General features: G+C 41.0%; 1 protein-coding gene across 2 annotated transcripts; it reads right to left on the reverse strand.

Moving 5' to 3' along the window:
- Positions 1–1118: 1118 nt before the first annotated feature.
- Positions 1119–21076, reverse strand: WASHC5 (WASH complex subunit 5). 2 transcript variants are annotated; one of them, XM_015856270.1, is made up of 28 exons: positions 20724–21076; positions 18678–18823; positions 17818–17902; positions 17485–17585; positions 16430–16622; positions 15976–16128; positions 15119–15232; positions 14426–14597; positions 13781–13908; positions 13034–13163; positions 11859–11971; positions 11508–11674; positions 11216–11291; positions 10471–10581; positions 10216–10356; positions 9495–9575; positions 8742–8843; positions 7940–8119; positions 7353–7477; positions 6882–7044; positions 6091–6193; positions 5916–5995; positions 5595–5698; positions 4479–4608; positions 4271–4367; positions 3211–3364; positions 2877–2964; positions 1119–1492 (listed from the first exon to the last, which is right to left on the reverse strand). In XM_015856270.1, exons 1-28 carry the CDS (start codon positions 20907–20909, stop codon positions 1436–1438), a joined length of 3480 nt encoding a protein of 1159 aa, XP_015711756.1. In that variant the 5' UTR covers positions 20910–21076; the 3' UTR covers positions 1119–1435. The 2 variants fall into 2 exon arrangements, with proteins under 2 accessions (XP_015711756.1, XP_015711757.1); XM_015856271.1 differs by lacking the exon at positions 7940–8119.
- Between the last annotated feature and the right edge of the window lie 6 nt (positions 21077–21082).

The following is a 21082-nucleotide window of genomic DNA, read 5'->3' on the forward strand; positions in this document are numbered from 1 at the left end:
GGCCATGGGCATGAGAGCAGCACCCAGGCAGCTTAGTGAGGGGTATCGTGTTCTCATTTGTGACTTGGAAATGGTCTCACCTATACTATCCCAGTGGTTCATTTGTTCTTCCAGGGCGCACTTGGATTTTCATCAGCTGTACAGAGCTCCTGCCGGGTGTTGTTTGAAGAGGAAGGGGGTTAATGGGATGCGCAGGGATGGCTGCCAGCACTGGGTGGGTCAGGCTGCCCTGTGTGGGTTGTGAGCGTTGTGCCAGAGCAGACAATAGGTCCCAGCATGTTTTATGAACTTCATATGATACGGCCTTGATTGAGTGAGCACTGAGAGCCTGAATGTCCATGTGGGGCTCCCAGGTGTAGCTCCTCTTGCAGAGGAGGACCCAGCAGGAGCTGGGTTGCTTGTTTGAGAATGTGGTGGGCGTGCTTCAACCTTGAGCAACTCTTGCTTTGCTTTATGATGTGTGTGAGGTTCGGTCTTCATCCAGTGCAGGACTGAAATGCCACTCACTGGCAATGATCGCACTGCAGCATGTATCCCTCTGCAGGCACAAACCACGGGCAAGAGGGATGATTTACTGCCTCGGCGTGTCTGGGCTCATTGCTCTCCAGGTTCCCATGTTGTGTTGAAGGGTTTGCTGTAAGCTGACAGCTGGGCCTTCTCTGTGGCCGTGCGGTAACCCAGGAACTGGCAGTGGAAACAGGATGTGTTGATTGAGTTACTGTGGTTTTCTTTGTACCCAGATTGCTTTTACTTGTGCACAGCACTTCTGTCTCCTGGTAACATATTTCATGGAGTTACAGTTGGGTCAGAATGAGCTTAAAGCCCACCCAGCCCCAACTCCTGCCATGGGCTGCTGGCCCCTTCCTGGTTCAGGCTGCCTCATCCAACCTGGAAATGATAAATCCCAGGGAGGAACGTTTGAACTGTGAACCCCCATTTTCCTTAATGGTTTCCTCACAGTTGGTTTTTCTGCTCACTGAGTTACAGTAGTAATTTACATCGCCATTAAGCTGCAGCCCGAGTTAACTCAAACACAACCTGAAACATGAAATCAGTCACAACTGCCTTAATAACAAAGGCTCAGTCCATCCTTTTAACAAGGAAACTGGACTCACCAGTCCCAGCAAACATTTCAATCTCTTTATTTCCAATTGCGTTGCTCATCTGCGATACAAAAGTCCAGTTTCCACAAAGAGTTATTTAGAACAAAAAACTAAAAGATTGATACGTAAACAACTGCGTACACCATTATAATGTGCAGAGCAGGGATGAGATTCAGCGCAGATCATGCCAAGATTGAAACAAGCATGAATGACAGCGGCTGGCTGCTGGTTGCAGTTTGTTGAGGCAGCACCTGCAGCTGTCTCAAAGCACAGGAAAAGCTGTACTTTTCTCATCTTCAGTCCCTTCTTTCAGCCTTGGTCCTTCTCCATATTCATAGACCAGTCCTGAATTCATCGAATATGAAGCTGGGCACGTGTGCTTCAACGACCTAAAGGAAAGGAGCTGGTCAGGTTCACTGTTCGTTTATGTGTTCTGCTTGTCCGTTAATGCTGCATTCTTAATCTACCATTTGAGCATGTGAGCCTGTTGACCTGAACAAGGAATGAGCACCGTGCCAGGCATGTAAAGTAGAGCAAGTCCAGAGCTGCGGGAGGTTGTTGGGCCCAGAGGTTCCAGACAGCACCAGGCTGAGGTGGGGAATGAGGGTAAGACTGGAAGAGTCTCCCTTTTAGCCCAAAGTACAGCTAGGAATCAGCAACTTTTCTTAACTAAGGTATGGACTCGACCAGATCGGATTATGCCTTATTTGTAATCTCATATGTAAATTATTTTTGCATCTTCAAATGCCGTTAAGTCACACTGCATCCAAGAGAAAGTGTCTCTACAAGCAAAGACTTTTAGAACTTCCCTTGTACGTGAAATACAGAAGCTGCACAGGAAGCCCTGCTTCTTTGGAAGGAAGGCAAGGCAACGAAGGGCCAGAGACTCAGACTTCCTGAACAGCTCTCAGCCTTAGACTCAGAGTGTTGCTACACTTGTTATTATTTCATTCCACAACATCTGAGAACTTTGGTTTTCTCTTTTCGTTTCCTGAAAGCCCCCCAGCAATGAGAAGATTGAATGGAAACAGGCTGTTCCTCCAGTCCATACAAAACAGAAAATCCTTCCTGTATTTTCCACCCTCTCTGAATCTTCTAGAAAAATACAGTTTCCATAAAGATACAAGGACTAACATCAAGATAGGTTACACCAAGCACAGAAGTAACACACGCTGTACAGAGCTCTTGGTTACACAGACACAAAGAAACCCATTTTGAGCCATTCCTGTCAGGTAACAGATTTCTCATCTCTATTTTAGTTTGGTGTTCTTTGACAGAACATCTACAAAGGGTAAAGGCTGCTTCTGGACATTCCGAGCAAGCCCATCGTTTTGGATGTTCATTTACAGATTCATTTACAAATGATGCCATATTCTAAAGTAGGCACAGCTTCAGGTATGCAGCTGTGGCATAAACCAAACTTAGTTCCCCAGAATAGGGCTCCATATAGAACGTGTACGAGTCTCTTTCCAACAGAAACTACACCTATTATTTAGAATACCTCATCAGAGCTTTTTTTCAGCCCCCTGTAAGAATGAAGGGAGAAAAAAAACAAAACCTTGCAGTGAATAGCACTTGAATGGTCTGAAAAGAATCCAGGCAGATTCAAGCTGGTGTAGAAACTGTTCTACCATCAGCTGCCACATCCATTAACATCCCCTATGGGCATCCCCCAGCTCCCTGAATTTTCTCTTGCTGCTGTGTTCAGACGTAGAGACACATTGCAGCTCAGTGAGGACAGCACACCCAGTGAGACGGGGAATTTGTTCTTACCTTCCTTGGTAGTTTTGTGTAGCGAATGTAATCCTCCAGGAACATGAGGGCAGCCACCACGTCAGCAGGCATCTCTGGTATCTTCTGGCTAATGTTAAGCAAACACGGAGACCACCATCTTACCACGTGGCTCCCTGCGTAACACTCTACTAAAATGCCAAGCTTCACACAATACTTTTTCCATTACATACCACGTGATTCCATTACAAGAAGAGACACACTTTAATCTTAGACTCAAGTCAAACAGTATTATTACGCCGAATGTACTACGCTAAGAAAAAAGCAGCAGAAGCCCTTAGTGGAGGTGACATAAGGAAAAGTGAAATGTGGATACCTGACGCACTGCTCCATCGTTGAACGAATGAACTGACCGATCAGAGTCAGAAACTGCTCCGTGTACCTTGAGTGGAACTGTTTCAACAAGGTGAGAAGCCCCAGAACTAAGGGAAGCCAGTCAATCTGATCAGCTGGCCGCTTGCACACCATGCCTGCACACAAAACAAACCCCAAAGCACATGTTTATAAAGCAGCCTATTCCTGGGGGCAGAACGCGTTATGTATTTTCATAAGATTTTCTTCTGGGCCTGTTCTGCCTGTCCACACTAAAATCAAAAACCAACGTCACGACTGTATTTCTCTCACAGCAAATGGCTTAGGGACATTAACAAAGGCATAGGGTGGAATGGCAAAGGCAGAAGTTTGGATGTTGTTTCCTGCACCACTTTATTTTGTTTTACTAAGTCGTGGTTTTAGCTAGGATAGAATCATAGAGATAGAATCAGGTTGGAAAAGACCTTAAAGATCATTGAGTCCATCCTCAACCTGACCATAGTACCCTAACTAACAACCCCCCACTCAATCATATCTCTGAGAACCACATCCAAATGGTTTTTAAACACATCCAGGGATGGTGACTCAACCACCTCCCTGGGGAGCCTATTCTGGCGCTTAATAACCCCTTCTGTAAGGAAGTTTTTCCTGATATCCAACCTAAACTTACCCTGGAACAACTTGAGGCCATTTCCCCTCATCTTGTCTCCTGTCACCAGTGAGAAGAGACCAGCCCTGCTCTCACTGTAAGCACCTTTCAGATAGTCAATTTTCCTTCTAGTAGCTGCCACGTAGTAGCTGTGTATTCAGGATGAGAATAATATTGATAGCACCGATGTTTTTGTTGCTGCAGAGCAGTGCTTACACTGAGCCAAGGATGTTTCAGCTTCTCACGCTGCCCTGCAGGAAGGAGCTGGGGGGCACAAGTAGCTGAGAAGGGACAGGGCCAAGGGGACATCCTACACCATACCGCACTATGCTGAACCACACAGCTAATGGGGAGCTGGCAGATGGTTTCACATAGGCTTTCATTAGATTCAGACAGTGGACAACCCGTACAGTACCTAAATTTTTGCTGTACTGAAGTTTTGGAAACTGTGAGATCAGAAACAGGAAGTTGACAGTGGGAAAATACGGCAGGCGTTTTGTTGTGATGTAGATCTGAGGAGAGAGGAAAATAAAAAGGACATACGTTTCCCATAACATGTTCCCCCTCAATTAACAACATGAGAGAAAAGCAAATTACATCAAGCCCTCAAATGTCAGCCTGACCTTATTTAATGGATTGTGAATGCCAGCTGCTTCCAGGTAAGCTGTGATTTCATACAGAAGAGTGTTGTCTTCTTTAGGATAAGGCAGTGATGGATTTTGGTAATGTGCTTCTATATCAGCCAGTATGGCTCTGCAAGAGAAAGCAGTTAATTGCATTAAACACTTACTTGAACTATGCGGAAATAAACCTCACACGATGACACATCTCATTCATACACAACTCTTTATGCACACAAAACCTGCCAATGGCTACAAGCAAGACTAAACAACCTTGCTTTTAAACCTTTCTACAAGGACAGTTTTGTTTAGAAATTAACACTGCTTTCATTGTTCCTATTTATCATCCAGTGTATGTTGTGCATAACATGCTGGAGGGACCCGGACAGCCTTTGAGATGCACAAACCTCATGAAGTTCAACACAGCCACATGCAAGTCCTGTACCTGGGTTGGAGCAATCCTAAGCCCAAATACAAACTGGGTGAAGAACGGACTGAGAGCAGCCCTAATGAGAAGGATTTAGTGGTGTTGTCAGTGAGAAACGCAATGTGAGCCAGCCATGTGTGCTTGCAGCCCAAGGGGCCAATTGTGTTCTGGGCTGCATCAAAAGCATTGCCATCAGAGCAAGAGAGGTGACTCCCAAGAGCAGAGCAGAGGGGCAGACACCACCTATAGCACTGCATCCAGCTCTGGATGGACATGGATCTGTTGGACGAAGCCCAGAGGAAGGCCACAAGGATGATCCGAGAGCTGAGGCACCTCTCCTGTCTATGAGGAGAGGCTGAGGGACATGGGGTTGTTAACCCTGGTCAAGAGAAGGCTCCAGGGAGATCATACAGCAGCTTTCCAGTACCTAAAGACGTATAGAGCATTATGCTAAAAAAAGGTAGATTATTAGATTAGAAATTAGGAAGAAATTCTTTACACAGAGGGTGGTGAGGTACTAAAACTGACTGCCCAGAGAAGTTGTGTATGTCCCAACCCTGGAAGTATCTAGTCCAGTCAGACTCCCTATTTTGCCAAAATACAGATCTCAAGAGCTGTTTAGCTGACAACAATCCAAATAACTACAGTGCAGTAATGATACATGCAGCCCTTCAACACGTTTTACTTCTTACTTATTGAGATTTTCCAACGCAGCAGCCAAGTGCTTGGAGTCAAACCTGCAGGAATAATTTAATTCATTGGTAATCTGCCGTCTTAAGATCTGCATCTGACCAACCTGTTTGTGCAAAAAAGAGACAATGAAGTGTTATATTTTACTGAATGCAGTGGGGGAAGAAGAAATACAAACTAAGGGAAAACTGCAAGAGTAACAACATACAGTTTATAGTAAAATAGATCACACAAAGTCCTCGTTACACCTCATTTCTCTTCTTCCCCTGCATAACCAAAAGCTTAGAGTGGATCCGATGCATCAGTGAACAGTGTCAGCCTACCTTCATTATGGAGTCTAAATACGCAGTCCAGATCTTCTGAGTTTTTGCAATTGCTGCAGAGTAAACCTTGTTGGAATTTGCTGAGAAGAAAAAAACAAAAACAAAAAAAATGAAGAGGTAAAAGCAAGCGTCCCGAGACAACAGCTTCCTTTCATCTTAACCAGAAAGCACTCACCTATAATTCCTTTGAGAGGGCTGACAGCATTCATAAGAGCTTTTAATGTATCCTGGACTGTCCTGTCTCGTAGTATGTTTTTCTGAAACATACTGAGGAAATTCTAAATAAAAGAAAGACAAGTAAAACCCTCACATGTGTGCTATGCTTGATGGCACAACAGCATTTTCAGCATTGCTCTTTTGCCACTGGACAAGAAGCAAGGAAAGTATTTCCACAAATGAAGAGTTCTGGACTCCTGTAGTCAGTCCACTTGCTTTGCTGAATTACACTCATCAGTGTTAGGACAATTACACCTCTTCAATGCATAAACTCACTGCAGACCATTTGGTGTTCAACTGCCAAGGAGGAACTCAGTATTTCATTTCAAGGAGGAATCAGTATTTTATTTGATTCAAAATCTTTAACTAGGACTAGTTCTCTCAAAGGAAGACTTGCATCACAGGCACTGCAAAGAACTGACACTGTATTTATAGCAAAATGGACTCAAACAGTCCAATCTTCTTGTTGATATCTAGACAGGAAAATAAAACCTGACCCGAGGTCAAATTTGAGCATGCACAGGCAGAAACTGATGCTTGAGAGGCACTGTGTAACACATAACCTACACTCACCAGCTCCATTTACTCTAGAGCAACAGGTCTTCCACCCACAACTGACATTCTACCTTTGGGGTTGAAATCACAAAAGTCAAATTGACTTCCAAAAGTCAACAGAACTCATATTTCACTAGCAAAGGTACTCAGCAATGAAAGCAATGCAATCTTGAGAAACTAAAGTACAAGAAATACCTGCAGCTCCTTTACAATCATGAAACACAGCAGCCTGTCTAAACCGTTGAGACCAAAGGTACCCAAAGTATCTTGTATCTCTGAGAAGAGGCGACTACTGGTTACTTCCTGATGAGTTTTGACATCATACCAGGTGTTCATTTGGTCAATATAACATGTGATCCTAAGGAAGAGTTGAAAAAATAACATATTTCAGAACAAGCTGCAGACAGGTTTTGTGATAACCTGAGTAACACGGGTTCCCACATTGTTTTGCTTCTATTACTAATATCACAACTTTTCTACTCTACTATTTAAAAGGTAGAAGGCAGATCAGGTAAATTTTAGAAACGTTTTAGATAAATAGGACGATGTTTCAGTCAAATAAAAACCATTTGTTGCATATTTCCCTTGAATACAGTGGAATTGAACTAATTTAATGCAAGCAGCTTTAATACAGCTTTAATACAGCTTGCGCTGCACAGTACTTACTTAGGGTCTGTGATCCTCAGGATTTCTCTACAAAGACGACCAATAAATGTTACAGATTCATCTACAGGTGTGAATTTTGGTATAGGAATATGAGTAGACTGGTACATGCTTTGCCAGTCCTGAATCTGAAAAATAAGTTTTAAGAGTATTTTACATTTTTACTTTGCTCCCAAAATTGTTTTAAGACCAAGAGTACAACACAGAACAACACAGTAGGTCATACACAGCAGAACACTATAAAGAGAAGAATGAATCTTATGACAAAGGGCAAGCAAATTGTAAGAGTGAAGACTGAGAAAATGACTTCCACCCCTAGCAGGAATTTAATCTACTTCTTTCTGTGGTAAACTGTCCGCTGTTCTGTTAGCTAAACAAAAATCTATTCACCCCTCTAGTTGTGAAATGCCATAAGATCTGGCAACTACAGCGTCTGTGCACAGATGGCGAACTACAGATATACAGGAGACTATTGTGATCCTGTACTGTATGTACATCATACTGCGCATGATGGACTACAATTGTTCTATCACTCAAACTTCAGCATCCCACTGTAAGAGCATTTATTGACTTTTGGTCTTGACTGGCACCTTTGTTCTTAAGAAGTTGTTGCACTCCTGTTCCACATTGTAGTTAATAATACGAGACACTTCCTCTTGCCAAATTTTTAAGCCATATATATTGACATAATCCTGGATATATTCAAACGATCGATGGAATCCATCCATTGTTGCTGCCATTTCTTTCAGTTTAGGCATCAGTTCACTTGGCTAAGGAGGGAAGAAGACAATAAAAGTAAAATGGTGAATAAATAGAATACAAAGAAGATATACAAGACTTCTAAATGCCTTTTTGACCCACGAGCTCCACACATTTCACTGTGCTCCAGCCAGAAGTAAAAAGACACTGGGAAATGTGACATAGGTTGTCTGACGTTTCAAGCGGTTCTTCTTAGAAACAGGAGGAAAAATATAACTTTTTCTGAAGGATTGAGTACTACTATTGATTGATCTACGAGAGAGATCTGACAATCTGGACAGGAACAAAAGGAGTCATAATCCTTACTCTGCTTGTTTCTTTTTGTGTTCTTTGCTTGGCATGTTGCTATGAATCACCACAAGGACTGAACTGTGAACTCACAATTCAAAGCACCCTTAGAGCAGAACAAAAATAGGTCTTCAAATTCTATGCACTCTTACTCGTCTATACATTATTTTTAACACAAAGCAAGGCATTTCAAACTACCCTTAAGAAGTTGAGAAATTTACCTTTTTATATGAAGGAAATCTATACAGAAAATTATTTCCTAGAAGGAAGTACAATAAAGAGAGTTGCCAGGAAAGCTGAGAAATAATCAAATTCAAAATCAAATAAAATCAAGCTGCTACACACCTTGGCTCGAGGATTGAAGATAAGTCCCCTGTGAAGAGCCAGAGCCACCCGTTTCACCAGCTCCTTCCTTATTCCATCCTCTAGTAATTGTTTTGGGTCCACCTAAGTAGAAGAAACATTTTTCTCTGAAAATCAGAAAATTATCAAAAATATGAAAGGATATTAGGTTTACCAAGAGCTACATTAAATACTGATTTTGTAATAGGAAAGCAGTGCTCACAGACACACTTTCCCACCAGCTGCTTGTCCAGATGATAAATACTTAAGGTACCTCTGTGAGATAATAAATGGTTCCTTTAAGTTGAATAATAAATGTTTGTTGTTCCCATATTCAGGGTTTGTTAATGATCCATTAAGAATGCTGTACAATCATAAAAACCAGAACATATTAAGAACTGTGTACTGCTTCAAGAATGGTTGCTTTTGGAGTCCTGAAAGATACAGGAAGAACAGTGGTTGCCAATGGAAGAAGCAGCTCTTCAGAAAAGTGGGAAAAAAGATATCAACTAAGGTTGATGAACCTTATTTACAAGGAGAACTGCAGCTCCTTAATGATCCTAAATAACACAGTTCTAATCTGCATGCCATGCCAACCACCTGTCTGAAGATCTGTATGCAAGCTCATATTTTCTTGGGTTTCCTTTCTTTTCTTTAAATCTTCTATCTAAGTCTTGCCTAATATGCAGAAGTATTTGTGCTCAAGTGCTAATTGTCACCAAGTGACTTTTTCTTACTGAAACAAAGGAACATTACCTTGATGATCCCAACTAACGTAGTTTTCATCATGAGGATACCCTCAGTGAAAATGGAAATCGCGTGGGTTAGCTTGGCAACCTTTAATAGAAAAAGAGGATAAAAAGTTATTCGAGTGATTTAACAGATACAAATAATTGCTCCAGAAAGTTACACATGTTTTCCAGTGGTAGCTTCCTGCTGCAGATCAATGTGATTTGCGCTGATGTACTTCCAATTTTACATCTTGTTCTAGTCTTATTGTGCAATAACAACCTTTCTTTTAATTGGATTGATATAGGTATGTTACCAGTAGGAGAGATCAGGCACTACTCAGAAGCTCTACAAAGATTATGGGAGACATGGCCTGCTGCATCATGTGTATAAAACATCAAATCAGTGTCTCTGAGCGGCCAAGGGGAGCAGCTTGAAGTTGTGATAAAACCTGCTGCTAGCAATGAATCCACCTCAGTATTTCCACTAACAAAATACTGCAGCACGTTCACTTAATTTTAAATTATTAGGTAGGCACCTTTATGCTCAGAGTTCAGAAAAGCCAGTATTTGCCTTTAAGACATCTACAATGTCAAACAGAGGCAATGCAGTTCTACAGAAGCCACAAGTGAGAAGCTTTATGCAAGACAAGTAGTTATTCCCCTCATTCCTTAAAATTAAAAGAATATATAGAATACTGACTACCCCATGTAATATGATTTGTAAGAATTCCCTGTTTTAACTGCACCTCGTATCGTGGTCCGAGCTGAGCATAATCTCGCAGCTTATCCTTATCAAGGCGTGTAGGCACTTCAATAATGTCGTGGGTCTGAAGCTTTATTATTTTGAGAAGAGAAGTAAACATGCTCTCCGGAATTATCTGTAGAACCTTTGTAAAAAGACAGACAAGACAAACAGTCACTACATTATACAAAAATATTAATAAATCAGAAGTTGTGGACAAATAAGCATAGAACGAGCTGACATCTCTTCAAATGCCTACCTTTCTTACATAGGAAACCAGCTCGCCAGAATAATACTGTGATACACTGAGAAGGTCAGGACTGTTTGCTTGATTGATACGGAGAAGCGGCAGGTCAAGAGCAGAAGCAAGCTAGGAACAAAGTGAACATTTTGACTTCATGTCTGCTTTCCTAATAAGAATTAAGTGACTCTACTCTTATGCCTGGGCTCTTTAGCTACAACTCAAATACTTCATTCTTCCTAAATAGCAGTGTTTTATTACAGTGTCAAGAAGTTCAGTATTCCACATTCCTCATTCTACCAGTTGCATGAGATATTTTTCCCTCTAATTTTACTCCCCTCTCCCTGTGCTATTTCCCATAGTTAACTCTACAGACAATATTTTTATTTGATGCCAGATCTTCATCATGACAGACAAACAGCACAAACCAACCTATCCTCAGTCTCCTCTGATACACATGCAGAAAACTCAACCTTTGGAAGTGATGTCTGCACCAAGTTACTGTAACGTATCGAGGCTGGATGATGAGACTATTTTGTCTAACAGCAGCGATGTTACTGCTTCTATAGAGAAACACACATTATTTGGTTTTATCTTTACAAAAACTAAACTTGAGTCAATTCAGTAATTTTATTCTAAAAATAAAGCTAGATACAGAAAATAGTGGTAAAAGTGATTTAAACTGTGACTTTATAGTCTTAAGGCCTATGTAACAAACAATGTCTTGCAGCATTAAAATACCTTCATATACCTTCATACTTACCTTTAGAAAAGTAGCTCTGAGTTTAGTTACCATAGAGGGACTGACTCTTATGCTTTCCTGCATAATAGATGTAAAGCTGAGTAGGAAACAAAGAAAACAAATCAGCTCCTTCCCCTGGAACTACTCATCTGTCATTAGCAACAGTGCAATCCAGAAACGCGTTGAGGGACTTGGTTCAGTGGGAGCTATTAGTAACAGGTGAAAGGTTGGACTGGATAATCTTTAAGGTCTTTTCCAACCTTGGTGATTCTATGATTCTATGACTTGGAAGAAATGCCTCCCGCTGGGATACCTGTCAATTAGTTGCCATGCGTAAGAAAGATCGCCAACTATCTGCATGGTGATCAAAACCTCTTCTTTAATGTTGATAGTTCGGATCATCTGATGTAGAAATTTGCGTGTGTCAGCCAGAAACTGGCAAACTTGTAGATTAGTTTCCAGCTGATGAAACTCTTGGACCTGTATTTACAAATAGAAAAGCACAATTTTTTCATACTGTATCCCTTCATTTACAATCACGAAGTCTATGGGCTATTCTGATGACTGTATATACAAAACCACAGAGATACACAGACTTCACTTATTGTTAAAATGAAGATCTGTTTTGTAAATTATCATTTATCTTAACATGCCTTTGCCATACCTCCTCCAGCGCCTGTATCAGCTGCACAGTTTTTCTGCCTGCTGCAGTGGAATCGTCATAGTTAAGAGACATTATTTGCTTGGAGATCTCTCTGAACCAAGCCTGAAGGTTTTCTAGGCAAGAACAAGAGAAAAATAAATCAAATATTTCCATGGGTGGTAAAGAAGTAATGATGCAGGGAACTTGCTGGGCAGTAACAGAAAAACCCCAAACAGTCCACTAGGATACTCCCAAAAAAAACAAAACCAAGAAGCCCTAATTGCTATACATAAAGGAGAGTATTTACAAAGTCTTCATCTCACTTTTTACACGGCCAGCCTTTCAATGCAGAGACTTTTAAAAGAGCAAACCCTCAGGTGAATATCATAAAACACAGTGAAACAATTACAGAAACAAACTGGCATTACAAAATCTGTACAAAGAAGTCCTTTAAATCATGAATTTACATTTACATCTTAATATTAGGAACCTAACCAAGGCTTACATACAGAATATACAGAGTAAACCTAAGCAACACAACACGTAAGAGACCTCAGTGGAATCTAAGGCACGTTCATCTTTTTTTTGTATTATCAGTATTATATGTATATCAGTATTATCTGTACCTTGGTACAGAAAAGACATGGAGGTGCTGGAGCAGATCCATAGAAGGGCAACAAGGCCTGTGAAAGGCTTGGAGAATATGCCCTGTGAGGAGAGGCTGAAGGAACTGGGGCTGTTTAGTCTGGGGAAAAGGAGGCTGAGGGGAGACCTTATTGCTCTCTTCCAGTATCTGAAAGGTGCTCACAGTGAGAGCGGGGTTAGTCTCTTCTCACTGTTGACAGGTGACAGGACAAGGGTAAATGTCCTCAAGATGTGCCAAGGCAAGGTTAGGTTGGTTATCAGGAAAAACTTCTTTATGGAAAGGGTTGTTAAGCACTGGAATAGGCTCTTCAGGGAGGTGGGTGTGTTTAAAAACCATCCGGATGGTTTTGGGACATGACTGAGTGCAGGGTTGTTAGTTAGGGTAGTATGGTCAGGTTGCAGTTGGACTTTATGATCTTGAAGGCCTTTCCCAATCCAAGCAATTCTGTGATTCTATGATTCTATTAACCTCATCTATTTTCTTTCAGTATTAGCTTAGAAATAAAAACTTTTTCCTTTCCTCCCCCATAGGTTCAGTTTTCTGTCATTACCATTTTTCTCAACTCTTGTGAGAGGCTTAACTCCTGAGAAGACATCAGCAAGCTCAGTCATCCTTTCAGATCCCTCCTTTTTGTAATTCTCCCATTTTGCTTGTTTTTCTGACAGCATTTGCTTGAACATCTATTGATAACAAAGCATTTGGTTTATGAAACTGGCAAAAAGACACACTAAAGAAAATGAAATGAAATAAAATACTGGAAACAGATAGAACTGACTTACAGGGAGAGCTGCATAACTTCAAGACCTGACCAGAATATAAATAATGAAATTAAAAGCACTGAGAAGTATGGTCAGTGAGATGACCATCCTGTGATAGAAATCAATTGCATATGTACACACACAGATATTGCTGGGTTTCAGCCAGTTATAGAATACTCTATATCTTTTTTTTAATTACAGATACTAGAAGAGACTGATCCAATGTAGATTTATACCTCACATAGTCATCAGCCTACACAGAGACGCTCTATCCAAAAAAGTATATAATCAAAGTTCAGCATAGTCTTCGATATTTGACCTATTAAAAGAATTAGCACTGCTTACCATCAGGATGTTCATGCAAAGTTCTCAATAAATACAAAGACACTCAGAAAGAATAAAAACTGCCAAGTACTGAGAAGACTGAAAAAGTCAGCAGTCATTTGCAGCTCTCTACAGAAAGCCCATGATTAAATGCAAATAATCCATTGCTTCTAACTATCCTGTGTAATAAATGTACTACTGCAGTAGCACGTTACCTCTTTCAGAATGAATTCAAACTGAGCTGTATCCAGGAGAAGCTGGAATAGAACCTTGGGATTGTACCTTGAGTCTGTTAGAATTTGATCCTTTATCTGGCGGAGACGTTTGTTATTTGGATCACAAGCTGAAAAAGGAAGGACAAGAGTATAGAATTTGGCCAAACTCTTCAATCTTTGTATATAAACTTGTATTTAATAGCTTGAAAGCAAAAACAATTTGGTCTCATAGATTCATCCCCACTTATCCTGCGTTTATATGGATTTTATCACCTTTGTATAGCCGTGCATTTAAACGGTAAAGGTTTATGGGTTGCTTTGGCTTCATTAAAACTCCTTTGCTGGCTTCTGCAAACCAAGAGTGAATTTAGCATTCCTTATTCAGAAGCCCATAGTTCAGCATTTCTTAAGACTTATAGAAAATTCACAGAGATGCAACACATCTCACATAAGGAAATACGTGCATGTTTATTTCAGATAATGATTTTGGGAGCATGATAACAAAATAACGGTTCAACAAGCCACTAAAAAGAGCAGGTGACATTTTGCTGACTGCACACAGTGAACTTGTCTCGGGACGTAAGATGAAGCATCAGTGCAGCAGGACAGCCAACTCTGAAATAACAGTCTGGCATGAGCTCTTACCTGTGTCTGCAGTGTGAAGCATCAGCCACCTGATTGCTACATTGCAGTCCCGCAGGCAGTTCAGCAGCTTGGGAATATTGTCCAGCACCAGCTCTTCCCTTAGACAGCCCTCTTTGAGAAACTGCTGCACCTGAGTGTGCACTCGCTCAGTGACTGCAGCGTACCTGTTCGCCTTAGAACATAAAACGTTTGCATCAATATAATTGCTGTCTCTCAAGGAATGCGCTATGTATAAAGTGGCTGAAGTTTCCAAGAACTTAATGGGGACAAAGTAAGAAAAGTGTTCTCATTCCCAAAACAAGCTTGGGACGCATTGTCTAAAACTATCTAGCTATTCTATTACTATCAATTCTAAAACAGCTACTTAGGACAGAACAAACGCTATAGTGAGCTTAAGATATGCCATTACTGAACAACACCGTGATGAGCACCAGCAACTATTCTGTCAAGTCACAACCTTGAAACTCTCACGAGGGAACTAAATACCACAAGAGGAAGTGAAACAAGCAATGCTAAGAGGACCAGAACTCCAGATTCCAAAGTATTTTTAACCTTCTTATAGATAATAAGTTACTCAAAGTATTCTACTGGAATAAAATCCAAGCAACTCCATACATGAGAAAAAATATAGATATTTGAAATGATTACACAGACTGAAATCTTACTAAAAATACTGAAATCTGGTTTATGTACCTGCTCTTTTACATTCGCAATGTCCAGTGTGTAGTTGAGGGCAGTTTTAGCAGCTTTGTAGGGCTCCCATGCTTCTGCTAGATTTACAGTGATTCCCATGTAAATGCTAATAACCTAGGCGGAAAACAAGCGTTAGAAAGTGATATGTTATAGGCACGAACAGCAGATGGCCTTATGAAAATAAAGACTAATTATACACCACACTACACCATTCAGACTGTGGCCAGTGGATTGCGGGAAGTGACCGCTCCTCTCTTGCCAGCCCTCTTGAGGTTCCATTTAGAGTAGTGTGTCTGTATTTGAGCCCGTTGGTACACAACAGGCGTGGACAAACTAGAATGAATTGAGTGGAAGGCCACAAGGATGGGACTCACTACGGAAGCAGAGGCTGAGGGAGCTGGGTTTACTTAACATAGAGAAAAGAAGGTTTAAGAGGTCTGACTGCAGGCTTCTACTGCTTAAATGGAAGTTACGGGTAAGACAAAGCCAGATGTGGATCAGAAGTACAGAGGAAAATGTAAAGGAGACACTATCAGAAGCTAGAACAATGTAGACTGGAAGGTCTTCTTTTCTATGAAGCACTTTACCATGATGGTATCAGAATACAGCTGATTTAAGTATTTACAACAGTAATTGTTATACTTAAAGAGCAGCAGTCCTCACTTATCCAGAAGGATTGACTCAGAGTGCCTCATTCTGAACCACGTAAGATTGCTCCAAAAAAAGAATCAGAAGAGATACACAGAGCACACTAGTTTGGTGGGGGAGGGGGTTGGAAAGCATACTGTAAAAATTAAGTACCTTGCTTCTATAACATAAAACCCAGAGAAAAAAGTTAAAACCAAATTATATCTTACCCAATTATCAGGAAAGTATTTATCCACTATCTCTCTCATTTTTGCTTGCTGTGTGTGAAGAATAGAAGCATCAAAATACAGTATCACATAGAGCATAGCAGCCTGAGTAGCCAGGGCAGTGCTGCGGTGTTCTGGTAATGGATATGCAGAAACCTGGGAACAGAGACCAAAATAAAACAGAATATAACATAACACAACATAAAGCACTTGCAAGTATCATGAAGCAGTTTGAAAAGTACTGTCTATCCATCAACACACATACAGCATATAGCACAGTACAAGATAAGGATATGCAGGTAAGCTGGACATGCTTATACATGCAGTGTATTTACCAGACATATTTTACAGAATATAGAAATTGACTGTGGAGACGTCTGCTAACTTTTACAGGTTACAATACTAACCCAATACTTGGCACTCAGTTTTAGATCCCTTTTCTCTCACAATAACTCACCTGGTTATAAATGTCATCTGACCGCAAGCGGCCAACAACCATGCTGATGAATGTTTCACTTATGGGTACCCTGCTGAAGTAACTCTCAGGGTAGTTTGGAGGTCTTTTAGCTCCAGGTTGGCTTGAGTATCCAGTGCTCCGAAGCAACTTACAGATATCATCCAAATTGGAATCCGCAGAGGATCGAGCAGCACTGTTTTACAAAAGGAAGGAATGAAAACTGAGCTGTGTAACCTCATCATTTCCTCCTTCCACTTCCCTTGTAGCAATGTTCATCCTCCAAGAGAAATGATCAGATCATAGAATTGCTGAGCTTGGAAGGAATCTTAAAGATCATCGATGTCCAACCTCCCTGCTGTGGGCAGAGCTGCCACCCACCAGTTCCAGCTGTCCAGAGCTCCATCCAACTTAGCTTTGATATTAAGGTCTGGGGGACATTTGCATGTTTACCCCATGAATAAAGTTCTCACCATACTAAACAAGAACACTGATATATGTTCACATTGAGATTCCAATATATACTGAGAAGTATAAATGCAAACGAAGTAGCATAGGCACACCATAGTCCATTTTCTAGTTAAGTTATGTGTGAAAGGATTTTCATTTAAAACCTTTAAGATTCTACCTGTCACAAAATGATGCTATCAGTCCACTCTGGAAATCTCATATTTGATCCAACTTATCTAGGACTGTAACTACAAGAAGTCTGACTTGCAGTGCATTTTCCATATAGATATTCAGAACTTCTCATCTGGGAAACTGTGTTACCTTCACAGCTCACATTCGTGGTGCTATAGCCGCAAGTCATAGCTTAAGTTGAAAGTTTGCCAGTGGACTTCAAGTCTCTAGCTCCAGCTTTGCAGTGAGACCCATAACAATAGCTAATGCAAGGAGCCCTGCTGAAAGCCAGTGAGTTCTGCAGAATTATCAGTCTATCTGAATGATCAAAGAAGTGCAAATATTCCCATTTATCTTAATGCAATAACTCAGTGAACTGGATAAACCATATTACATTCTTTCCGTGGTGACTACTTCTGAACACCAAAATGCATTACCTGTATCTGTAGTAGGAAACCAACATTCTTTCTCTGACTTCTCCTTCAATTTTCTGGTCAATGACCAGTAGCATGACTCCATACAGATAGAGTGCTTCGCACTGTGTGAGAAAAGCAAGAATGAAGGAACATCAAAAGACAAACAAGTGCTGACAAACTAACAGAATGTCAACTATTCAGTCAATACGATGTGAGAACAGCAGGCTGCAGACTTTGGGTTGTCCTCTTCAAAGCAAGCCACAGCATTACAGCGTTCTTGGTGAATTTTAATTGTTCTCTAGTTTTGCACTTATCTGTTCATTTTCTACTACTACAACATCTTTGAATACTTACTAAAAGTTGTTTTCCATCTTCATTAAGGAGGACTGTTTCTAATGTTTGCTGAATGTAAATTCCTTCATTGAGGTCATCTAAATATCTAGGAGCCATAAGAAAGAGTTGGTAATTGGCTACTTTACTCTCAAAATATGTCTCCCCAGAATTCAATTGACCAAATTCCTCTGAATGCCAACAGAGACAACAGAACACCTCCCACAGCAGTACAAGCAGCAGCAAAGTACAGAATGAGAGGCCACATGGAACTCCTAGTTAGAGCCAACCAGATGGGAAAATACTCATTTCAACATGGTCTATGTGAACTAGGCTCCATAAATTCCAGATAACATCCTCTTAATAACCATTTGAGAGGGTAACAGCCTGAGAACAAAGTACTGAGAAGGAAAAGCTCCTCCAAAGGGTAAAATACTGAAGAAATACCATATTTTCAAGTTATCCCAAAAATACCCCCAAGAAACATGTTAAATTTATATAAACTGCAATTTGAAAGGAGCTAGAAACAGAGAATGTTCATCTGGATGAACGGAGTATTTCTGCTTAGTAAAGGGCTTTCCAGTAAAATTCTGTATTACCATAAGACCAATATTTTCACACAAAATCAATAGCAAAAGCAAATCTTAGATATAAGGTTCTCTGGAATTCTTTCTTATGACATGAACTTTTCCTATTGCATCCACAGGCAGGTGTAGTAAATTTAAGGCAACTCCACTGAAGATTTAAGTTTAGGAAAATAACGACAAGGAAAGCAAAAGAGAAAAAAAACAACAAATCCAAACCCACCAGGATCCGGCACATTGTTTTGCAAACCACAAAAATCAAGACTTTAAGAAACTCCACATGCATTTACGCTACTATACCTGTTTAAGTCAACGATGTATTTATGTACACTCTGAAAAGCTAGATAAAATCTTGTCAGTATTTCAATGTTGTTCTCACGAAATTCTTCATCTAAATCAAGTAACTCTGGTTTCGCTTCCAGTTTGCCTTCACACGCCTCAGGCCCCTACAGAAAAGACACTTATGTTTAGAGATAATGTTTGACTGCATCCATACCGTTTTTCACTAGGACACAAAATACACAACTACCAGAGTGACAGTTACAACAGAACTAACCTTTCCTACTAAAACAAGAGCTTGCAGTTTTCCAAACTACTTTATGATTGAAAATATATTCCATTAAGAGGAGTTCTACACTTTTTTACAATGATTTTAGATACGATTTCTTCTATGTAAGCAATGGAAAAAGATGGTTAACACTTCGGGTAAGACTGATGTATCTGAAGCCATAGCGCAGTCACTCTGAAAAGCAGCAGTGCTGCTTTGCTTCCTTAACATTCAACAATCTTCTGCTTTCTATAATGGCATTTCTCACCAATCATACCTATCTGCTTTTATATTTTCAAGTAATTTGTGTAAACAAAAATAATTTAAAAAATATTCTAATCAAACACATCTAAAGGTATCTGTGAAATCATTTGTGCTTCAGGTTTTCAGCATCTGAGGCTCCCAGACAGTACCCAAAGTTTACAGCTCTTATTGGTTCTCCTCCTCTCCAATACTGCTGTACCACTAACATGTATTTAAACGTACAAACCAGCTAAAGTCAAACTCCACTGCCTCTGCAGCTCCTTCTAAATCATGCTGGTGAATGATAGAGGGATTAAGCTTTTAGCAAGATGTAAGGAAAACAAGGACTTGTCATGCTCACTGCTTTTCATTTGTTGATTCAGCACATGTGACACTTCCAGGGAGTGAACAATCACAGCACTGTCCAACAGGAAAGCAAGAAGCAGCTTTCACAGCTGCAAAGAATAAGCTACAGATAACCAAAGGAAGATGGGCATACTGCCCACAGTACTGCTCCAGAAAACCCAACCCACTGCACAGGCTCAGAACCTGGTGGTGAAAGCAACATTTAGAGTTACTTCAGGAATAACATCCAAGAAGAAAACCCACAACTCAAGTCTTATATGAGCAGTATTTGCCAAAACTCACAGGCCAGATGACTCCTCATACATCTGAAAGACTGTTCTTCTACATAATATACACAAAATTGTAACTCCCTTTTAGCACTAAAACTATGTGTGGGTACTAGTTATACTGCTATTCTGCCCAGGTGCCTGAGAACAGAGCACTCACCAGACTCCTCCTCAATTAAAGTAAGATTAGACTAAGTATGACCAAAACTATACAAAATGAAGGACAGCCCAAAACTGGAGTGTTTGTATGCGAGCACATCCCAGTTACTACCTCAGTTTGGTAAATCTTTGGTAAGCACAAAGCAAATCACAGAAGTTAGATAAGACCATGAAGGTCACCTAACCATCACACCCACTAAACCATGTTCCATGGTACCACATCTACCCTGTTCTTCAGAACCTCCAGGGACAGGGACTGCGCCACCTCCCTGGGCAGCCTGTGCCAATCCCTCATCACTCTTTCTGGGAAGAATTCTTTCCTAATATTCAGCTTGAACCTTCACTGGTGCAACATGAGCCTGTTAAAAACCTGTCAGCCTATCACTGTTACCTGGGAGGATGACTCCCACCCCACCACAATCTCCTTTCAGGCTGTTGTAGACAGCAATAAGGTCTCCCCTGATCCTCCTCTTCCATGACTGAACAATCTCAGTTCCCTTCTCTGCTCCCCATAAGATTTGTGCCCTTCTCTGGGCACATTCCAGGACCTCAATGTCTGTCTTGTAGGGACTGAGCACAGTACTCGAGGTGAGGCCCCACAAGTGCTGAGTACAGGGGGACTGCAGCAATAACAGGTCACTACGGTCAATTCTGAAGCTTATTAGTAATAAACACGATAGTCAGGTATTGGCTTTGTAAGCCTTATGTTCTACCAGGACAACAACGCTTTACAGAGAAGTTTACCAACAGAAGAAAGGGGTTTACCTTAAAGTAACTGAAATCAAAGATGATGTCTCCATACTTCTGTTGATCAGCCTTGTCCTTCAGCCTGAAAACCCCGGGGATGAATTCGGAAAGCCTTAAGAGCTCTGCAATGATCGCATTGCCACAGGAGACGATCCGAAGAATCGCCTGACCACACAGATTGTTTTCAGCAAGGAAATCCACCATTGTGGAGCTGGATGCGGACACACAGCACGAGTCCTGCTGCCTGTTTTTGACTGTCGGCTTTTAGGTCATTGGGCGAAGGAATTCTAATGAGAAAACGGGCTCATAACAAAAAACAGGAGCGGCGGAGGCAGCAGGTGAGCGGGGCAGGCGGCGGAACGGCTCGGCCCAGCCCC

Source organism: Coturnix japonica, chromosome 2 (assembly GCF_001577835.2).
Source record: "Coturnix japonica isolate 7356 chromosome 2, Coturnix japonica 2.1, whole genome shotgun sequence".
Lineage (NCBI taxonomy): Eukaryota > Metazoa > Chordata > Aves > Galliformes > Phasianidae > Coturnix > Coturnix japonica.

What these genes read in the sequence shown, in the direction of transcription:
- WASHC5 (XM_015856270.1), bottom strand. Translation starts at nt 20,909, where the DNA reads ATGGTGGATTTCCTTGCTGAAAACAATCTGTGTGGTCAGGCGATTCTT. An exon ending in GTTTCCTACTACAGATACAG is followed by an intron (nt 16,623 to 17,484) that starts GTAATGCATTTT and finishes TTTGTAAAACAG; the next exon opens with TGCTGCTCGATCCTCTGCGG. An exon ending in CACAAGAGTTGAGAAAAATG is followed by an intron (nt 11,972 to 13,033) that starts GTAATGACAGAA and finishes GTTCTTGCCTAG; the next exon opens with AAAACCTTCAGGCTTGGTTC.